Below are 21,643 nucleotides of genomic sequence, written 5' to 3'. Positions count from 1 at the left end.
CCTACCACCTGTGATCCAAGTTTTCCCAAACCTCTCACTATGGAGTAGTCCTGCATTCCTCTGCAGACTGAGGACAAATAGGGTCTTCTGACATGAAGAGGTCATTAACTCCTGGAATGCTGTCTGATTAAACCTACCAAAAGTTTAAGGAAATTTGGGGAAAAAAATCCAACAATGGTATTTGGGAGCGAGGAAGAAAAGGAAAGACTAGGTCAATATTACTGGTTTTCTTGGAGATACTCACTGGAAATGGACAATGGAAACCAACTGATGGCTGCGCTGCTAGTAGATATAGATAGTTTGGGGTTCATAGAGCATTGATATGCTTTCTATGACAAGGAAACTGGATGAGGCTACTGCCATTTAGACACAAGGGGTGCACGCCTCCCAAGTTGTGAACTGGCAACGATTGCTAAGAAAACACAGACAGGAAAGGGAGGAGCTTTTGCTTATCTCAAGTAGTTTTTCATGTGCTTCAACATTCAGAAGTCAGACAGGCAACAGAATCATTGCAAAATGTAATCAGGAATAAAAAGAGTATTTCATGAGGAAGAAGAGTTGAAGAGTTACTTAAACATCAGCAATTATGATCTAGTGTGGATAGCTGAAAGGCAATGGGGTGATTGACTCTCACATTAAATGTCATTATTGATGGGTACAAATTACATAGGAGAGATAAAGAGGGAAGAAAGGATAGCACTTTGTCAAGAGTATTTACAACAGCAGCAAGATACAATTCAGCCACGAAGAGAGCAGCATGAAAAAGGGGAAAAAAACACACACACACACCTGAAGTGGGCATCTGCTACAGCCTACCCAACTGGAAGAGAACGAGAATGAAAAAATTATGGAGCAACTCTCAAGGTACTTGAAACCACAAGGGACTGTACTCATGGGGAATTTTAACTGCTCAGACATCCGTTAACAAATACAGCCAAACATCTGTCAAAGATCTTCCTTTATTGCACGGAAGCCAAGTATAATCTCTGACAAAGGGGCAGTGAGGGAAGGAAGAGAGGATCTGCTGGGAATAAGGTTAGAGTCTAAAAAAATTCCTGGAAACAAATTTCTGATTTCAACACCAGGTCTGTGCTGACAGTAACACACGACAGGGTACATGCTCACAGTGGATTCCCACTTGCCTTAGGCAGAACGCCACATGGGAAGCTGTGTGGCTATTCCAGATACCTGCACACCTTGGAGGCACTAATGCACAATTCATATATGTAGTTATAATGGCTGCCTGTACAACTTATGTGCAATAATACACTACAGCATAGTTTTTATCAGATACTCACACAGCTGCTCTTTCTCCTGCAGTGCATAGTTTGGAGGATGTTGTACGGTTTATATAAAATGTGATCCAAGAAAGTAGCCGTGACCGGGAGGAAGGAGGTGGGGGACAAAAACGAACAAACCAAAAATACCCCAGCTTTGATCAACTTATGCATAGAAAGGAAGTTATTGAAATTGTGAGAATGAATAAAGCAACACCAAGGAACACAAGCTACCTGAATGTAACATGTTAGGAATTTGTTTATTTGACTCATAAAATGCATCTTTCATGATTTCTTGGCAAATGTACACATTAAAGACTCAAGTATGTACAACAAATTGGCACAGTGTCAACCAAAGGACTCAGTCTCTCCCAGAAAAGAGAGACAGCCCCAACTTTGTTATCCCATGGCAAAGTCTGTGCATAAGAATCAGCTTCATGATGTTCCAGGAAGATCAGTGAACTCTGGCTGGACCAAAGAGGAAGCAAGTTCCAGAGTTGAGGCACTCTCACAGGATTGACTGGGGTTAAGGAAATAGACTCCAAAAAGTGCTAGAGTTGCTTCCCCACAATCTTCTCAAATAATCTTCCCAAAAAGGAAGGTTAGATACATGGTTCTAATTGGCAATATCAGCATCAAAAGATGGCTTGTTGAGCAAGAGCCCAATCTAGGCTCATTGAGAACTGCTGCCACCTTGCCCTCCCTTAACGAGGTGCTGACTATCTTTGCACATGTTCCTGCTCCACCTCCCAACTACATTTCATCCATCAGAGGGGCAAGGATCCATTTCACAAGTTGCAGGCCCTGAATTCCTCAAGCACCTTGAGAAACCACAGTGAATACGGTTGGTCAGAATACATCATGATTATCTCACCCATGCACAGACCTATTGCCATGGGAACAACCAGACTTATTTGCAATGTAGAAATAAGCAACCCGGTGTGCTGAAACATTCAACTCTGCATTTGAGAGAAGATAGCCTGGATCTGCTGGGCTGTCTGCATCCCAGAAACGTTCCACTGACGTTGAGGAATCAGTTCAGAAGATGCAGGATTAGAATGCAAGACAGCAAGTTTAGTGGAACTTAAGAAATATAATAAATATTATTACTATCTAGTTGTGTGTAATAAGGCTGAAGAGTCCTATCAGACTCCAGAGATAAGGCATAAAACTAATTCCTGAGGCTACTAAAAATTGGAAGAAAAACAGAACAAAAATTGTATGTGGAAGCTGAGTGTGACAATAAAACAAAAATGGACAGTCAGACAAGATCTGCAGGGAAAAATAAGTACAGTAAAACGAGATGATCACGTTTATGTTAGCCAGTGAGGATAAAGGAAATAAGCGTTTTTATATCCAGGGGGAAAGTAATACCAAAGAGAAATTCAGTCCACTAATAAGCGAGGCAGGAATGACATTAACAGCAAAAGAATGGCTGAGGTATTGATTTCTTTTTAAGTCTGTCTTAATCAGAAAAATAAGAAAAAGATATGTGGATAGCAATGAAGATCTTTAAAATATATTGATCAAAACCAGATACAAGACTATTTAAATCGTCATGTTGTTAGGTGAATTAGCTAGTATATTTATTAAGCCACGTTTTAAAAAACAATACTTGGTCACGGAGAATAGGGAAGCACCATGGACTTGAAGTCAGACAACCGTCTGACCAATTAGAAAGTGTATGAGAAGCAATCCTGGCCATAGTTAACAATTACTTCATCAGAGATTGAAGTTAAACAAATACAAGTAAAAAGAGAAAAATCTCCAAACAAAGAGGAGGAGAATAGAACCAAGGCAAACTAAGCCACTCAGTTTATAAGGAGCAAGCCAGGTCAGACAACCCTGGAAATACTCACGTATGTGAGTAGCCCTGCTTAATTCAGTGGCACTACTCATGTATGAAGTTATTCACGTGTTTAAGTGATGGTGTAAACCGCTAACTGTGCTGTGTCACTGGGAAGGGGAAGCTTTGTAAAGAGCTGCTGTTAGGGTTAGAGTTGGTTGAACCAGTTGCGGGGGTACCGTCTGTTCCCAGGCTGGCTAGGCTGACTGGCAATCACTTTGTCAACTTACATTGGAGTGAGCATACCCAGTAGAATGAGGGAAAGGTACCATGGCCAGCTTAAGGTCAAGTGAGGTTCTTGTGAGCATGTTCAGCAGTAGAAGCAGTTCACTTGTCATTGATATTAAATATACTGCACATGCCTAGTGCAGCAGCTCCTGCCTGTTTGCTGTCCCTATAAAGAAAAGTAGGTAGAGACAGAGAATTCCATTCATGTTCTTATACCAAACCCACCATCATGGTATTTGAGAACCAGACCTGCTGAGAGGAAAAAATTTGCTACAATGAGCAACTTCCAGGCAGGGCATAGGCTGTGGACAGGACGCAATTAGGGGTATGAAACGGCTTCCGTATGAGGAGAGATTAATAAGACCCAGGGACGGCTCCAGGCACCAGCTTTCCAAGCAGGTGCTTGGGGCGGCATTCAGAATGGGGCGGCAATCCGTGTCCCGCAGTGGCACTTTGGCAGCAGCTCCGCTGCTCTTCCGGGTGCAGCGGCAATTTGGCGGCGACTGCTTGGGGTGGCAAAATTGGTAGAGCCGCCCCTGATAAGACCAGGACTTTTCAGCTTGGAAAAGAGATGACTAAGGGGGGATATGAATGAGGTCTATAAAATCATGACTGGTGTGGAGAAAGTAAATAAGGATGTGTTGTTTACTCCTTCTCATAACACAAGAACTAGGGGTCACCAAATGAAATTAATAGGCAGCAGGTTTAAAACAAACAAAAGGAAGTATTTCTTCACACAACACACAGTCAACTTGTGGAACTCCTTGCCAGAGGATGTTGTGAAGTCCAAGAGTATAACAGCGTTCAAAAAGAACTAGATAAATTCATAGGTCCCTCAATGGCTATTAGCCAGGATAGGCAGGGATGGTTTACCAGAAGCTGGGAATGAGCGACAGAGAGTGGATTGCTTGATTATTACCTGCTCTGTTCTTTCCCTCTAGGGCACCTGGCATTGGCCACTCTCGGAAGACAGGATACTGGGCTAGATGGACAACTGGTCTGACCCAATATGGCCGTTCTTGGAACGTGTGCTGAACTTTGTTCATTTTCTTTAAAGAAACCATATTTCCTTTGCTGTGTTCAATAACGTGTTAGGACAAATATATTATTTGTACTTAGGTGGTTATTTACCATTATGATGTATTTTTCTTACAAATCACTGAGGGTTTATTGAAGGCAGCATATTGTGGTGATCTGCATGGCAAAAATTCACTCAAATACGTCAGGACAAAATGCTAGTCCAAATATTGAATGAATCCAATGAGGGTGTGCACAATAACTGGTGTCTCCATATATTTATGGGATGGGGACCTCTATTTTTATGTATTTGGAAGGGGGAGGTTAACTAAAAATGTAAAGTAAGCCAGATGTTTGAAACTTTCACCCATCTCTCCTTCAGCCTTCAAGATGTATCCCTTTACTTACTCACTTTCCATGAAGACCAACATGGCACGGAATTAATGATTACACTGATTTTATGATTAATCTCCTGTGGCCCTGTAAAATCTTGCAGCACTCCTTGCTATCCCAGGCCTGGGACTCCACACACACCTTGATCTTGGTCTGAAGCATTCCCTTATATTCCAAACCTCGTCTTCTCCTGAGGGGAAATTATTACCAAATCATTCAGCTCAGTTGTTAGTTTTATGACAAAGTGAAGAGCTAGTATACTAACCCCCTGGTCTCTTCCAGCCAAATACACCTTCTTCATCCGCTGAATCTTCTAGCTGTCCCTGCTAATAACAGAAATCTATAGAAATCCATGGACAAGGAAAATCCACATGGTCTGCAGATTTCACAGTTTTCTCCCAAATGATGTCCTTTTGAGTCTGTAGCTAGATAGATTGAAATAGCTGCATTAAGAAGTGGGAAGCTCCCCTGCATTCATCTCAATGCAGGCTTAGCTCCAAGTTCCAATTATCACAGTTAAATATTGACATTAACACTTTCACCGCTAATCCTTACATAGGAACCATCCACATTTTTATGCTTTATGCAACACGTGTGCTTTCACTGGAGGTGCAAGCTGCATCCTGGACATTTATAGTGGTTTGAAAGACCATTTGTGTGAGAACAAGTTCTGCAAGTTTCAAATAGGAAAGAAGTCATACGTTCCAGCAAATGCTCTTTTGGGGTCTTCAATTCTTCTGACATTCCTTCCAGATCAAGACATCACACAGGCTGACTGTTTGTTTTTATCCCCTGTGGGAGAGTTTGGGTTAATTTTACCTGTAATAAAAAGGTTAAAAAAATAAAATAAAGATTTTTATAAAAAACTTTCAGCACACAACTTTCAACTCTCTCTCATTATATTGCTTGTTTTAGACCCACATTCACCCTTCTTTTTTGGGGGGGAGCGAAAAGGGGGGAACCATCTCACTTTCTAACTGTGAAATCAGGAGACACCCAAAAAAAGGCAGACTCCAGAAACAAAAGATGACAAAGCTTTACAACGACTAGAGAAATGAACTCTATTTCCTGGTCTGTAAGCATGACAGCCTGAACTATGGTCTCCTCAGCTCACAGAAGGCAAGAAAGGCCAGACCTGGTCACTGCTTGCTTGGGACACTTCCAAAGAGTTAGAGATGAAAAAAGGCTACAGGGTCAGCTTGTCCACCTAAGCAGTGCAGCCTTAGTCCCTACAATATGTTCTGCAGTGCTTTACTCACTCTACTTTCAAATGTCCAGAGTGATGGGGCTCCCAAAGACACAAATCTGGGGTGTAATAAACCCACAGTTAAGTGTCATATCTAGCCTAAATAGTCATGTTCTGAGTTTCATTTCATTACTCCTAATCATCCCCTGGCCACCACTCTCAACAGTTTCCTTCTTTCCCTCTCCTCCCTGATGTCTGAACCCTTTAATACTTGTAAAGTTATCCTATCCCCTTAGGCAGCTGATAGCTAAACTAGATGTATTTCATTCAACACAGAAGATGCTGGTGCGGGAGGCTGCTCAAGATCCAGGGGGTAACACTTATTAAAAATGAAGTCCTCAAGCAGTATACACTGGGACATCACCCTAGCAGAAATCCCAGTAAGTGGAGGCTAGGCTTCTGATCATGGCATTACCCCCAGTCTTCACAGGTGAGGTCTCTACAACCCACACAGTTTGTATCTATCTCTGGCTGTATCTAATTCTGGTATAGTCTTCTGGAATGTAAACAGCCAGTAAGATTTTTCAAGTCCTGCCACAAAGCTTACTTCTGTCCCTTCTTACTATTGACTGAGCATGAGCCAGAGGCCAGGACAGTTTCTCTCAGATAGTGATCAATACAAGCAATGGGAATCTGGTCTCTCTATGTATTTGTACCATGGCATGTGTCTCTACAGTTAAATATAATTAATAGTAACTTTAGAGGATGTGTGCACAGGTAAGCCCAAAGGGTTAATACATGCTTGCGTGAATCTTTAAAAAACAAATGTATCTAATTCAAAGTGTGAAGCTTTGGATAATTGCACCCAACTGCATTCAAAGCACCTCGGTTGTGTTCCAACCTTCCCCTCCAGCCTCAAACACAGCACTGCAGTATTCCTCACTTAGGCCAACATCGAGCCACCCTTGGAGTTTTAAAATGAAGCCAGCCCTGAAGTTATCTTAGTAGTAAGAAGTGCCTCACATTTTCTTGAAGCACGAATGCCACTCCACATCCAGGCCTAAGAAGTTTTATTAAACCCTCAAGCAGCCTGTTACTAACAAAGAAACCACATGATCTTATTAACGTACCCCTTGTTCTCCTCTTTCCCCCCAGTCCCCACTTCTCAAGTGTTACCTTGGGGCCTGAACCTTACTCTTGGAGTAGCCACATTGATTAGAGAAGGTTGCAAGATCAAGCTCTTTGACTATAAGCATCTTGGGGCAGAGACTGTGATCCAAATTCTAAGGCAATGCTTAAGTTATATCCCTCCTCCACCCTTATATTCACACTCCCTTAGATCCACTTGCACCCACTGTTGTGGTGTCAGGTCACCTACACTTTTGAACCAGCACCTTTTTATTATTTGTATAAACCTAAATAAGAGACCCACATGCAGAAGTGACCCTAGCTATTTTGCCAGCCACTCCCAGCTGCCACGCCAAAAAAAAAAAAGGGCCAGCCAATCAGAGCAGATGTAAAAAAGCCCAGCGGCAGAATGCTACCTGGAAGTTTGTACACAAGGTGACTGCCCTACTTACGCCGCCCAACCCCCCAAAAAAAAAACAAACAAAAACAAACCCTCAAAATGTAGGCCGCCCACATGGCCACCAAGTTCGCTGTTGACTTTAGATTTCTAAGATTTTTGCTGCATTTACTTTATAAATTAATACTAAGTATAAACTTTGAGTGAGTTTTCTTTTTACCATCTCATTATTCGTATACTACCCCAAATTGTGGTAGGTGACTTACAGCAGTGGTTCTCAAACTTTCCAGACTACTGTACCCCTTTCAGGAGTCTGAGTCGTCTTGCATACCCCTAAGTTTCAACTCACTTAAAAATTATTTGCTTACAAAATCAGACATAAAAATACAAAAAAGTGTCACAGCCACACTATTACTGAAAAATTGCTTATGCTCTAATTTTTACTATATAATTATAAAATAAATGAATTGGAATATAAATCTTGTATTTACATTTCAGTGTATAGTCTTTAGAGCAGTATAAATAAGTCATTGTCTGCATGAAATTTTAGTTTGCAGACTTTGCTAGTGCTTTTTATGTAGCCTGTTGTAAAACTAGGCAAATATCTAGATAAGTTGATGTACCCCCCTGGGATCCTCTGAATACCCCCAGGGATACATTTGCCCCTAGTTGAGAACCACTGACTTACAGTACTGATAGGAAGACACAGCTCATGCCCTAGAAAGGTAACAACCTCATTTTGAAATAACATATGGGAGTGACAGGGTGGTGGGAGAACTATTTTACAACAGCTAGAGTCAGGGGTTAGAAATATAGGATCTCTATCACTTTAAATTGCCTCTTTAGAGAGACAGGTGGGAAACAGACTCAACAGTTCTCTAGTTTTGTCACTAGAGGGTACTGAAAGCCCTTAGATCAACCCATCTGATTCCAATAAGTCTACAGATTTCCAACCTCAGTGGAAGGGAACCAGCAGAGTATCTAACATATACTATCTGTGCAGAGAATATGCAGTCACTTGAGATGGGGGAGGGGAGGGCTCACTCCCAACTTCCCATATTCTAAGGTTGCCCTCCAAAATGGATCTATTGTGGCCCAGACTAGGCTATTCTCATCTTGTTTCAATCTGTGTTAAGTAGCTTTGGGATTTAAATCTCTCTCTCTCTCTCTCTCTCTCTCAGCAGAAATATTTCTAAGAATCCAACCAATGGCAGTTTTTTAATCTCATCTTTCTCCCCAATACCCTCCTCACTTTCTTGGTCTCTGGAGTCTCGTTCCATTTTTTAAAAATGGCAGTTTCAGGCTTAACAAATCTCCGTTCCTCCCCCACGCTAAACGTCACATTTCACATTCTTTTGGGCATAGAATGATCCCTGGTTAAGATGGGTCAGGAAGAAATTACTCCCCTAAGGTCCCCGAAGTGTAGGGCACAACCCCTAGGGGGGCACAGAGGAACATTCAGGGGCTGCAGTGGGGTCTGGGGCACCCCCCCCAAGCAGGTGGGGAGGGAGCGCCCCCCAGCTCGACTCCGGCCCTGCCCACAGCTGCAGCCCCTGACCCACAGTTCCAGCCCCGACCATGGCTCCGGGGGAAGGTGGGTGAGCAGACTGGGTAACAGGGGGTGTGGGTGACCGAAAAAGTTTGGGGACCATTGTCCTAACATAATTTATTCCCCTGCTATATGACATGTTCTAGTTTTGCAACTCTCTCCACAGCATCCACAATGGGTCACTGTCAGAGAGGGGGACTAGCCTGGATAGTCTATAGGTTTGTTCCAGTCTGTCAACATCTAAACCTTTCAGGAACTAGCGTGTGAAGGGGATTTGCCAGTTCTGAATTCACTTGAGTCACTGAAAACTAACCTGGACAAAGCCACTGAAGGACATGTCGCAAGCACTGATCATGGCCATGTTGCGATAACTCCCTAGCTTCTAATTCCATGATGATCTCCCCCATGTTTGATGGGGGGGGGAAATGGAAAAGGAGTAGATTATGGAGGATTCCCCCACTCTGTTTTCCCTCCCACCATAACCTTGTCATAGTAACTCTATATCCAGTCAAGTAAAGATGAGTAGGTTAGGTGGTAGGAGACGTCTAAAACCTGTCCGTGCAACTGTGCACTGCCAAAAGGGTCCCTGAAGTACAACACAAGGTTCTCTGCTAGCACCTAAGATGGCTGTGAACCACTAACACTGCTTCCAGCTGGGGAGCAAAGTACCTGTGCCTGGAACCTTTTTACATGGGGAAATGAGAGAGATTCACCCTCCTCACCTCCAGACCACCAAAGGAAGTCACACGAGAAGTGCAAGTCTCACAAAATTTCCCCTTAAAAATGCCTGCAAGATGATTTTGTTTCATTGGCCTCAGTTGCTCTCTGTGTCATTTTAAGGCAGAGAGGAAAAGAAATGGTTGGAGCTACCCTCATGTGCCTGCACTGGGGGAGCCTAGGGGAACTGTGGTGGAGGTGGTTTACCTGAGGTGCCCACACTACTCCGAATGCTGACAGGGCTGAAGCTGATCAGGTCCTCGCATGCTGTCTTCACGATCACAAACTCTTCTCCTGAGGGTCCCTCACTGGCAAAAGAATTGGCCTCAGTTTTCATGACGGGGGGCCGTTTAGCTTTCCTGCTGAAAAAGCCGCTGCCAAACCTCTTACCCTGCTTGGAATTGGTTTCCCCATTGGTAACAGAGCTGCTAGCTTCCTCGTCCTTTTTGGTGTCGCGAATGGACTCCCTGGATTTGGACTTATGTTTCAGACCCCGATGGAACCAGGAGAGCAATCTCTGGGGACTCCGGTTCTCTCTCCCCAAGCTCTCAAGAGGTGGCAGAATTTCTGGTAGCACCTGCTCCACCGTGATCAAGTCATTCAGAAACTGATTCAGCCGCTTCTTTGACTCACTTTCCTCCTCATTCCTTTCCAGTTTCTCCTGTGCCTCCTGCCTCTGGCGTGAAGCCCAGAACATTTCACCAGGGGCAGCCCCTGTCACTAGACCATACTTGGGGTTGATCATCTTACGAGACACAGTGGAGGAGCGAAGCGCCGATATCCCAACTCCTGAATTAAAAGGGCTAGCAATGTTCAGCTCCTTGTAGAGATTGACCTCCTCAGAGATGGCGTAGAGCTCACGAAACTCGACATCAAACATCTCCACATTCTGCCCCGTCAACAACAGGAGGATGTTTCTGTCGATGTGGGATGAGCTCCAAGTGAAGCTGGCAGAGAGAAGCCACTGTTAGATTTTTGCATGGAGATAGGGAGACCTGACATCTCTCCAACCCCCAAATGACCACCCCTGAACTCTCAGCATTCAGAAACACACAACATTGCAACCATGTGACGAGTATCTTACCCACTTGAGTGGCACTGTATACATTTTTAAGTCTGTTCTTTATGGTACAGGTGGACAAATCTCGTAGAGAAAGCTGTGACACCTTAAAGTACAGTTCCCCCATCTGGACAAGGACACTGGTAACCACACTTAACCTGCTGTTGCTGAATTGGCAGAAGGGCTCTCTATACTGCCCTGCTAACCTCTTCTAGATAGCAAACTGGCCACAGGGGATGCTGGGGAATCCCATTTGGCCACTGGCTGGTGAGGAGGAGGAATTCTCTCATTCAGTGGAACGTTGACACAGGGATACTTTATCCTTCAAAAGTTAGTTCTGTGTTCTCTATCCCACATCAGACATCTACAAAGAGCTCAACTGGACACAGCAGCCTTGCTAGGAAATGGACTGGACCAACTGTTAGGGAATAAAAAAAAGAAGGAGGCTGCTCCCCACTTCCCCTAGGTAAAGCATGGGGTAGACCTTATACAAAGAACATGGGCATATCCTGGGTGAGTGACCCACCTGTAGGACCCAGTGGCCACTTTTTCACCATCCACCATCAGGAACCGGGAGGCCAAGGTGCCTTTGATCTTCCCTGATGGCATATAGAACCCAACTCCCGTCACAAAACGTACACGGATGTTCTAACAGGAAGGTGAAAAAACAAGTCACAACAAATCATGCATATAGAGAATCAGATAATCCTGCAGCTCCAGGGGCCACCAACCCAGTCATCTCATCTCATCTCACCTCACCTCACTCAATGCTAGAGCTTATTTCACATTGGCCAACAGAACTCAGAAAAGTTGCAGAAGGGATAATCCAAGGCAGAATGTACTTCCGCTGTCTGTCCCAGCTGGTCACTTATTTTCTATACAGGTCACTCTCCTCCATCAATCTGTAGGCCTGTCCAATACGTTAAATGTGCTTGCAACTCTGCCTGCCCCATTCTCCTTTTCATCCCAGCACTGAGAAGTCTAAAATGCAGGTGGGACAAAACTTTCAAAATCTAAGGGAAGAAAATGATCCTCAGTCCCCAATTCCGAGCTGCAGCCTCAGGAGACCCACCCAGGAGGGGGAGTGAATCAACAGTCGCATTTTTGCACTCTCTAAATTCTGGGTACACCCCCAATCACCCATAAGCCACTCTGCCAGTCTAGACTAGCTAGAGAACAGTGCATTGTGGCCGCATAAACTCCTAACCCCTGCATATTCCTATGCTGGGAGGATGGTGGAAGGGAGACTCTCCTACGGGAAGATCCACTTGGTGTCAATTTAAAGGGGCTGAAATGGAGACCTGAGTCAGGGCCTCAGGCACTGGTCTCATTTGTGTTGTCATAGTGATAAAGTAGGGCTTGGTAAACGGAGGCAAATTAAAAGTCTGGACAATTTTACTATCAGAGACAACAAGAGGAGAGAACATCCCAATTTTCTGGAACATTCCAGTAGGAGAGATTCCGCTGGCCTTCCATAATGGAGGTTTCCTAGTCTCCTCCTGCTACAGTAAGAGGAGAACTCGTCTCCTTACCAGTGGATTGGGAAGGATTCTGGCCAGTGCAAAGAGATCAGACGGCATGACAGACCACAGAATCCTCTTTGAGAGATTTGGTGGTATAAGGGTCAGTTGTACTAATGTCCTAAGTAGACTAGAAAAATGCTGACTTAAGGCTATATGCCTTTAAGTGTCAGATATCTATCTGCACATAACATACAAGAACAGTACAACAACAAACAAGTACTATGCTGTTTTGACCTATGTCATATGGTTAAAGAACCACGTGGCCCTGGCTGTACCAGTCTGGATTTCCAGCCATAGGTGAACTTACTGTGACCAAAGAAATCCAGAATTCTTTTAAAATCCTAGTTTTCTGAATATAATATGTAATTTTTAATCTCTTCATCATATCGGTTGTATTTGTTCAATAGAAATGCTGCAGTGTCAGTACAAATTCTGACTAATAATAAATTAGAATACTTGCAATCATCTACTACTTGTATGTTTGAAGTGCTGTGCAGACATTAGCTAATTAACCACCACAATACCCCATAAGTATTACTACTCTATGTCATGGACAGGGGACCTGAGAAAGTCAAAGTGACTTGCTCAAGGCCTCATAGTGAGTCATGTGCATGGAATGCTGAATGCAGGTCAGGGAGAACACACCAGAAGAAGGGTGTCCTCTCCGGTGTTTATTATAACATTTTTATCCATCTGGTTTTCCACTGAAGATCTTTTCCTATTTAACCAACCTGGATTTTGCTGTATGCTAGTCAATAGCCCATGATCTGCAAACAGAATGACCTCATTTTTTCACATCAGTCAGAAAAAGGTACAAGAGGTTATGTGACTTTTTTTTTTTTTTACCAGGAAGCAATCTGACTAGAGCAGTCTGTGTGAGCACACAGCCAGCCATGTTACAACAGTATTTAGCAAGTGGAGTTTTCACTGGATTTGCACATTGCATTTCCTGCTTTTGGTAAAAAGAATTCAAATTTGATTTTCTTTTAATTACTGTGATCTAAAAATGACTCTTTACATGTGCACAGAGGGAGTAGAAAATTACAACAACAAAAAAAATCACCCAAATACCCTGTAACAGTGTGGAGACAAAGCTATATCGATATGGCTTCATGTGCAGAAAACACAAATAACATGCGATGTTGTGAGTATACCACATCAATTATCTCCAAAAACATATATTTCTATAACGTCTCTTACCCTGAAAGATCTCAGGGTATTTAAAGATTGATAAATAAACTATACAGAGGGAACAGTATCCCTCCACTGAAATGTACTCACCTCTAGGACGGAGCACTACGATGCTATTAAATAGCTTAAGGGCATGTCTACATTTGAGCTGGGAGGTGTGATTCCCAGCTTGCACAGACGTATCCATGCTAGCTCTGCTCAAGCTATCACCTAAAAACAGCAGTGTGTCTGCATCACCCTAGGTGGCCTCTCAAGTTAGCTGCCCCAAGTACAATCTCGTCCAACTCCCTGGGTATGTACTTAGGCGACTCGCCTTAGCTGCTGTGGACACACTGCTATTTTTAGGTGTTAAGCTAGGAATCACACCTCCCAGCTCAAATGTAGATGTACCCTAAGAGAAAGAATACCATATCCAGTTGAAGCAGAGTGTAATTTCCTAAATTAAAATATGGCCAGAACATTTCTTAAGAGTTAAAAAAAAAAAGAAAAATCAGAGTGCTATGGGATCATTTAACGACTGCAACTAATCAGTATCTCGGTGTTACAGCTCACTTGGAAGATGGCACTTCCAGCAGCAGACCACCCCCTTATTACCGTGTTAGGACCTTAGTTCAATGTGAACACAGGGGAAAGTACCATATATTCAGTCATCGGCACCACCACTTCTTGCAGAACCTGTGTGTTCCTTGGAGGTCTCGCATTCCAGTACTGATCTAGCTTGATCCTGCTTAACCTGTAAGATCTGAGGAAAACCCAGCAAAAGCTGATATGGCTACCTGCTATTTAGCTGGGTGAAAGTAAAAACTACTATCCCTGAGAAGGAGATCAGTAGTCTGACTTCATTGCAAGACTGGCAGTGAAGCCCATTCATGGGGGAATAAGGGTGAACTCAAGAACTGAAGTCTCCCCCAATGGCAGCAGGAAGCTAAGTATAAAAGGGGAGTGTAGCCATTACACATTTTTTGAAAAAAGAAAGCAGAGGGCAAGCCTAGACCTCAGCTAGACTCAACCCTCCAGTTTGTATCCATTTAGAAACCTCTGGTTGCAGAAGCCTTGTTTTTATCTACCACTCTCAGGCTTCAGGAAACCATATTCTTTGTATTTGAATTTGCTTTGCAAAACCACAGGAGACCTGGTTTTCACCCTGAGCAATGACCAGCGATTTCCTGCTAGGAATCAAAGCAGGCTGGTCATGGCCTCACAGCAGGTTATGGTATATACATGAAGGGGACCTGTCTGTGTCTCTCTCTCTTTAATGTGAAAATTTTCCTACTGCCCACACACTATTCCTCATCAGGTAGACTAGACCCAGACCTTTATTCCAGTTCTGTGACACTGGTACATGAACATACTGTAACTGACACCGTCTTGGTGCATATAGGCCTGAGCAGTGGTGCACAAAAATTAGTGACCTCTACCCACAAACCCTGGAGGCAAGCTCTGCAGGCACTCCCATTGGGAGAGCCTCCGGGGTACCTCCCATGCAATGCCTTCACCCAGGAAAAACACTCACTCACACATTGGGGTCACAAAATTAGCAGGGAACTTTAGTCCCAGTCTGGCAGAGATAATAGAAGTGAGTTCAGTAAAGTAACGAGACAGAATTAGATAACATTCAGACAAACAAAATCGACAGGCCCAAATAATAGTCAGAGAATGACTGAGACCTTTCGGTTCTAGATTAGTTGGAATCCCTGCTCCAGAGGCACATGATTCTCCATGACAAAGTTCTCTCCAATCAGGGATGCTTAAGTCAGTCAGCCACAAACCCTCCTCAGGCCCCTTCCTACTCTGGGCTCCCCCCCCCAAGGTCATTCCTCTGTCTTCTCCTTCTCCACTCAGCACCAGAGAACCATTTTCTTACTCTCCTGCTTTCCAATATGGCTCCTGTCCCCAACTCCCCTCTGCCAACCAGAGCACATTGCAACTAGAAGGGACTCAGCTATCCATCCAAACAGTCTCTGATCTACCCCAGAACTGCAGCAGCTCAGCCCCTTGTTGGAGACACAAAGGCCCTTTAAGCTCTGGCCTGATCTATAATGAAAAGTTAAATCGACCAGGCTACATCATTCAGAGCTGTGAAAAATTTTACACCCATAACACCATAGTTAGGTTGGCCTAACCTCCGGTGTAAACATGGCTAAGTTGAAGGACGAATTCTTCAGTCAACCTAGCTACTGCTTCTTGAAAAAAAATGAGCTATATTGACAAATAAATCCCCTTCTGTTGACGTAGCAAGTGTCTACACCTGGGCATTACACCGGAACATCTGTACCGTTGACATGGCCTCCATTGTACCACAGTATATTACCTGGATCTGGAAGCTACTGAGATTCATACACTTGCACATCTCCAGGAAGAACTTCACACCCTCCTCATCCAGGATTATATAGACTGGGATCCGGCACTTGTATGCTGCGTCCACAATATCTTGGAAGATGTCCCGGTCTGTAAACAGATCCATTACCACCGCAATGATCTGGAAGCAAGGATCGGGCAGAAAGAGAGGCAAGTAAAATACAGTATTAGAGATAGTGTGTTTGCATGTCCCCATCTCACTCCTAATATAAAACAAAAGGGTCTGGGTGACAGGCCAGCTGGGTAGAGAGTATACTCAAGGCAAACTAAAGCGCGAGAGAAACACATGTCTGAACACAATTCAGTAATCTCATTATTTCCTGGCATGGCTCCCAGAGCCTGCACATGTACAAGGAAAGAGTTTGTTAGTTCTTGTTGGGAGCTCTCTTGTCATTTCCAGGGAATGCTGCATATTAATCAGAGGCATGAAGAACAACGCAGCCAGCTGCCCGGTTTTCACCTCCACTGTGAGGCTTCTCCACCATGTTTGTCTCACAGTGATTTACCTACATGTGAAGAGACCCTGGAAAACCAAGGTTCACCTGCTCAGCACAAGGGGCCAGAGAAATTGTGGGCAGAGGAGACAGAATACTAAGGGTGTGGGGAGGAGTGGGATTTTGTTTTTCTGTTCCACAGATTCCCTTAAGAATTCTCCTACCTGGGCTGGGTTCACAAGAAATGCATTTCTATATCTGACCTAGGGGGTTCAAACACACCTGCTCACATTTATAACAACAGAGATGGTCTGGCATTCAGTTCTGCGTTTGTTGGTGCTACAAAAATCCTCCCCACCCCCTTTCACTTTGAATGCCCAACAGGATACATTTTTCCAAACACAAAATTTATTTAAAAAAAAGCAAAAGACTACGTTAACATGCTGTTAAACTCACAAAAGCCTGAACAGTCAGTGGTTACAGGAAATTACAAAGCAAGAAGATTGTTGGCACCCTTTACAATATGGGAAGGTGATCTCAAAGGGCTTTTCTCTGTGGTCTACACCCTACCCTATTCTCCCGTTTTAAAACACTAGAAATATCAAGTCCCAACTTGCCTCTTTCTCCTGAAAGACTTTCCCCAGCCTTTGGAAGGCTGTGAATGAATCACCACAGGAGGCTGGTCTCATTCATTTATGGCAGGCATGTAAACTTGGGCAGCGAGAGGCGCTCTGCACTACAGGCTGGGAACAGAGTTGTCTGAATAAAGTTTAAATTCCATGGGCGCCGTTCACAATGGCCAGCAGTATTGTGTTAAACAGAGGTAGCATGAAACTATTTTAAACTCTTTTTCAACCCAATCAGGCAGTATGGTTCCCAGCTCAGTGCAGAGAAGAGCTCCTTTCCTTCAGCTGAAGGTTGGAAGAGGTCCAACTCAGGCTTCAAGGGGTAGTAACTACAGCGGGGTGAATAATCCTCACTAGAGAGGCAAATTGAATCTGGGAAAGAGATTGCCCTTGTATGCTCCAAACCATGCCACAGCAGACTCTCACCATACAGACAGGGACTTACCACTGCCAAAGACCATTGCTCCACCAGACCCGTTCTGTTCTTAAACGACAGACAGCTTCCAGCATACTTAGCGTCACGTATTTGCCACAGGTGATCAGAGAGTGAATAAGCTACACACACACACAACCACCTCTGTGACACAGGGCCAAATATGGCCAGCAAGTGGCAGAACACTGCCCTGTCATCAGATAGGATCTGGGCTGGAGTTCCTGGTGCAAAGGTGAAGCTAGACTAAAACAGTGGCAGGGGGAGGGCAAAATGCTCCCAGCTCCACAGTAATTGCCCCAAGACCAAGAACAAACAGCGAGAGAGAAACATTCTGCACCTCCTGTAGATCATCTCTTCCTCCAGCACTCTGGGCAGAAGTCTTTATTACATTCCACCCCTCTTCTTGTGATGAGCAGTCCCTTTTCTGGCTGGGCTACATCAAGCCTAGGTGGGGACTGTCACCTGTTTACATTTGCCTTGGTAAACAAAATAATGTCACAAAAATGATGCCTTGGTTTCTCAAATAAATGCTGGGCCCTGGTTCCCCTGCAAACTGTAGGAATGGGATATACTCATGAAAACAAATGACGGCCCTGAAATTTTCTGAAAATAGGTGACAAATGCTCACCATGTGGCACTTGCTCCAGGATGTTTGTAATGCTGGCACAAATAGCGTATCACGGTTTACAAATTGGCAATGACTGTGCCATAGGGAAGATGCAGACAGGGTTACCTGGTGATGATCTCCCTAGATTACCTGGAAAAGTGACAAAGAGCAATTCAGAGTATGCGGGGCTATCTCCCACCACAGTTTCCCACCATCTTTATCTATAACATGGGGCTAGTTATTTCTGTAGTTCCACAGGTGTGCCTGACTCTTCGCGGACATGTAGAGGGTTGGCAAGACAATACTAGGCTACCTCACAGTGGCGAGGAGGCTTCATTTATTAATCTTTGTAAAACACTGATAAGCCTTAGAAATGTGCCATGTGTTATCAACACCTGCTCAGCCCCCCTCTGCAAGGGGAGAAAGAAGCTGCCCCTAAGACCATGATTTTTAGTGTCTAGCAAAGTTACAAATTTAAGCTCCCAGGCCCCTCTTTTGAAGGCCTTGTGCAGGTTTCCTTTGAGGACAAGGACTGAGGGGGTCAGATATGGAGCGCTCGTTTTGTGAAAAGTGTTCGCCCATTGGTAATTGATATGTTAATCTTTTATCATTTTTCTGTGCGAGTTCATTTGAGAGCATAGTGATTATCTGGTTTTATCCACATAGCTGTTTGGGGGGCATTTAGTGCACTGCTTGAGGTACACCACATGTTACGATAGACACATGTAGGACCCACGGATCTTGAAAGGTGTGATGGGGGGGCGGTAAATGGTCATTGTAGCGGTGTAGATATAACAGATGCAAAACCTGCAGATGTTCTGGCAAGGTGCTTTGAGCTCATGGTTCCTGGTCTGTGATGAGCTTGTGTCTGAGAAGCTTGGTGAGTTGTTAGAAGGCTAGAAGGGGGAGGCGATGGGGGAGGGGTTAGGAAACATTTCTTTCAGGATGTGGTCCCCATTGAGTATGGATTGTAATAGTTTAGTGATACCCTATATGGGTTCTAGGGTGGGGTGGAGGGTGACAAATAGGGGTGACAGATGTTTTTCCCCCCCCCCGTATTGAAGCAGGTTCTCTTGGGGTATGTATTTAGCTGACCTGACCTTTCCCAGACCTGAAGAAGAGCTCTGTGTAGCTCGAAAGCTTTTCTCTCTAACCAACAGAAAGTGGTCCAATAAAAAAAATATTACTTCACCCACTCTGTCTCTAAGATCCGGGACCAACATGGCTACAACAATATTCTCTAGGTCAGTTCACATGAGCATGACAGGCAGGTTTATCTAGACAGGGCCATTAAATGTCCATGCAATCACCTTTGCATTGGGAGGAGCACAGGGTTTTCAGTTTGTCCAAGTCAGCAAAACAAAAAAAACCCCCAACAACTTTTGGCCACTTTTGGCCTTCAGGTACAGAGTCTGAAACAGCCCAATTCCTCACCACCCTGCCCCTTGTCTAGACATTTACACCAGTGCAAAGTGCAAAATAGATGTAAAATGCTACTAACTCAGAATACAAACATTTCACAGCCACTTTGCATTGGTATGTGACTACACAAGGTGCAGGTGAACAATTAATCAGGCCTTCATTATTCAGAGTGGGGGAAGAAGGGGAATATGTAGTTTGAAGAGGGAATCTTTTCAGAAAACTGCTTCATATCCTGTCTCACATAGCAGATTCATTGTGAAAATCTTTGCGAGAGATATGTGTATATGGGGAGACCCAAACGGCACCCATTACCCACAGAAAAGCAGCAGGGAAGGGGAGGGATCAAGTAGCCTCCCGATTTGACATGTTTGAAAATGCCAACACCAAAGGAAACCTGTGCAAGAAGAGAAGCCATTTTAAGTGGGATCTCTTTCCTGGAAGCCTCAGCTCAGCTGACAAGAGAAATACTCTTGATACATCCATGTTCCATGCAAACTTTTGGAATCTTCCTATTGGTTTGTCTTCTTGGCAGAGAACATTAACAACAGTTCTCTGCCCCCAAAAGATAAATACAGCTATATGTTGTCTCAAATCCAGCTGTTTAGCAATTAAGACTGGATTAAGAGAGCATTCAACCACTAAACTATAGATTTAGAAATCCATCAAGAAACGAATCTATCTAAATTTACAGAATTTAAATAGTTTTACCTACATATGAGAGAGAGAGAGAATTGAAAGAGACTCTAAATATGTGATTGTCTGAGCCACTGACTCAAACTGACAGTACAAAATGGGCAGCTGATATAAAACCCCATTAACAATGGGGTATCCAGTCCTGGATATAGATTCTTGATGGAGTCACTTTGGCAAAACTTATTTTTTGATTAACAGTAAAGTGACTGAATACAATGAGATGCTGGATAGGACATTAGTGGGTTATAGATCTTGGGGGCCCATAACTAACTGTCTCCTATTTGACACAGCAAGGAAAGAAAATCGATTTATTGTTGGGGTGTTTTCTCCTCTACTTTTTCCATCCATGATGACCCTCAAGTTCAAGCACTGTATGCCAGCTCCTTCCCAGAGGCCTCCCAGAATCCTTTACAGTGAAGCTCTATAGGACAGCGCCTGTCCCTGCAGCAATCACGCTCTTCACAGGACGTGCAAGAAAAGTGGCTCAGCGGATGACAAAGTTAAGCGCTGCGGCCCTCTGAAAGGAGGAGCTCAGTGGAAACAAGCCACCGAGCAGATCCGCTTCCCCAGCGGACTGAGCACCAGGGGGCGGTGGGGGCGTGTGAGTGCCGCAGCCCGCAGGGGGAAGGGCCCCCTCGCGGTGCTCCGGGGTGATGAAGTGAACCGGGGAGGGGACACACCTACCCTCTGTGCCTGCTGGATCATCTCCCGAATGATCTGCTTGAGGTGCGGCGCGCTCTCCTCCTTCCAGGGGTGGGTGAAGAGACTCACCCGGCTGATGCCCCGGTAGAAGTTCTTGTCCGTCCAGCCCAAGTCCAGCGGCGGCACCTCGGTGTCGGAGCACTCCGGCCAGTAGGCCAGCGAGACGCCCTCGCCGCCGGCCCCGCCGCCCTCCAGGTGCGCATCGTAGCCGCGCCAGCCGGCCGGCAGGGCTCGCAGCTCGCGGCTGGAGAGGAAGTCCCGCAGCTGCCCCTGCTGCAGCCGCTCCCGGTAGGCCGGCTCGCCCTGGGCGACCAGCACCTCCAGCGCCCGGCGCTGCTCCTCGCTGTAGTAGAACCTGGCCTGGGCCTCGGTCACCTTCTCGTTCACGTGCGTGTCGTCCAGGCAGATCAGCTGGGAGTCCGCCATGCTCGCCGCTCACCCGCTGCCGCCGGGGCCGGGAGACGGGACGGGGCGGGGCGGGGCGGGGCCGCCTCACCTGGCCGCGGCCGGCGCCCGCCCCGCTGGTGGAGCCGCGGCTGGGGGCGGGCTTGGTCCGGCGCCTCTCCCCCGGCGCCTACCGAGCTCTGCTGCAGCCCCTGCCCTTCGGGGCCAAAGCCCGGGGCACCACCCAGCCTGCAGGCAGGGGCGCCGGGGGCGGGATCAGCGCCCGCGGAGATGGGGACAGGGCAATGCTTTGTGACGGGCCCGCACAGCCCCCCTGGAAGCCACACGTCTTTAGTTAGGGGCATGGACTCACTGGCCACCCCTGGGCTCCAGTCACTGGCTGTCCAGAGCTGTCGGGCACCCGCCACTGGGGCTCCCCAGCAACTCTGTGCTCCATGGCTATGTGCCATTC

General features: G+C 45.3%; 1 protein-coding gene across 1 annotated transcript; it reads right to left on the bottom strand.

The window, feature by feature from the left end:
* Nucleotides 1-1,518: 1,518 nt before the first annotated feature.
* On the bottom strand, nucleotides 1,519-21,221 carry FAM83F (family with sequence similarity 83 member F). Its single transcript, XM_084625480.1, has 5 exons — nucleotides 20,770-21,221; nucleotides 15,824-15,991; nucleotides 11,325-11,446; nucleotides 9,946-10,685; nucleotides 1,519-5,580 (listed from the first exon to the last, which is right to left on the bottom strand). Exons 1-5 carry the CDS (start codon nucleotides 21,211-21,213, stop codon nucleotides 5,516-5,518), a joined length of 1,539 nt encoding a protein of 512 aa, XP_084481606.1. The 5' UTR covers nucleotides 21,214-21,221; the 3' UTR covers nucleotides 1,519-5,515.
* Nucleotides 21,222-21,643: the final 422 nt, after the last annotated feature.

This window comes from Lepidochelys olivacea, assembly GCF_965140295.1.
Source record: "Lepidochelys olivacea isolate rLepOli2 genome assembly, chromosome: 1".
NCBI lineage: Eukaryota > Metazoa > Chordata > Testudines > Cheloniidae > Lepidochelys > Lepidochelys olivacea.
The sequence above is the reverse complement of the archived record's forward strand: the minus strand, read 5'-3'. Positions and strand labels throughout refer to the sequence as shown.

Bases quoted from the DNA above. Each gene is read 5' to 3' on its own strand.
- FAM83F (XM_084625480.1), bottom strand. From the start codon at position 21,213: ATGGCGGACTCCCAGCTGATCTGCCTGGACGACACGCACGTGAACGAG. The intron at 11,447-15,823 runs GTAATATACTGT...CCTTCCTGTTAG, and splicing joins TCAGTAGCTTCCAGATCCAG to AACATCCGTGTACGTTTTGT. The intron at 5,581-9,945 runs GTAAACCACCTC...TTTTTATTACAG, and splicing joins GAGTAGTGTGGGCACCTCAG to GTAAAATTAACCCAAACTCT.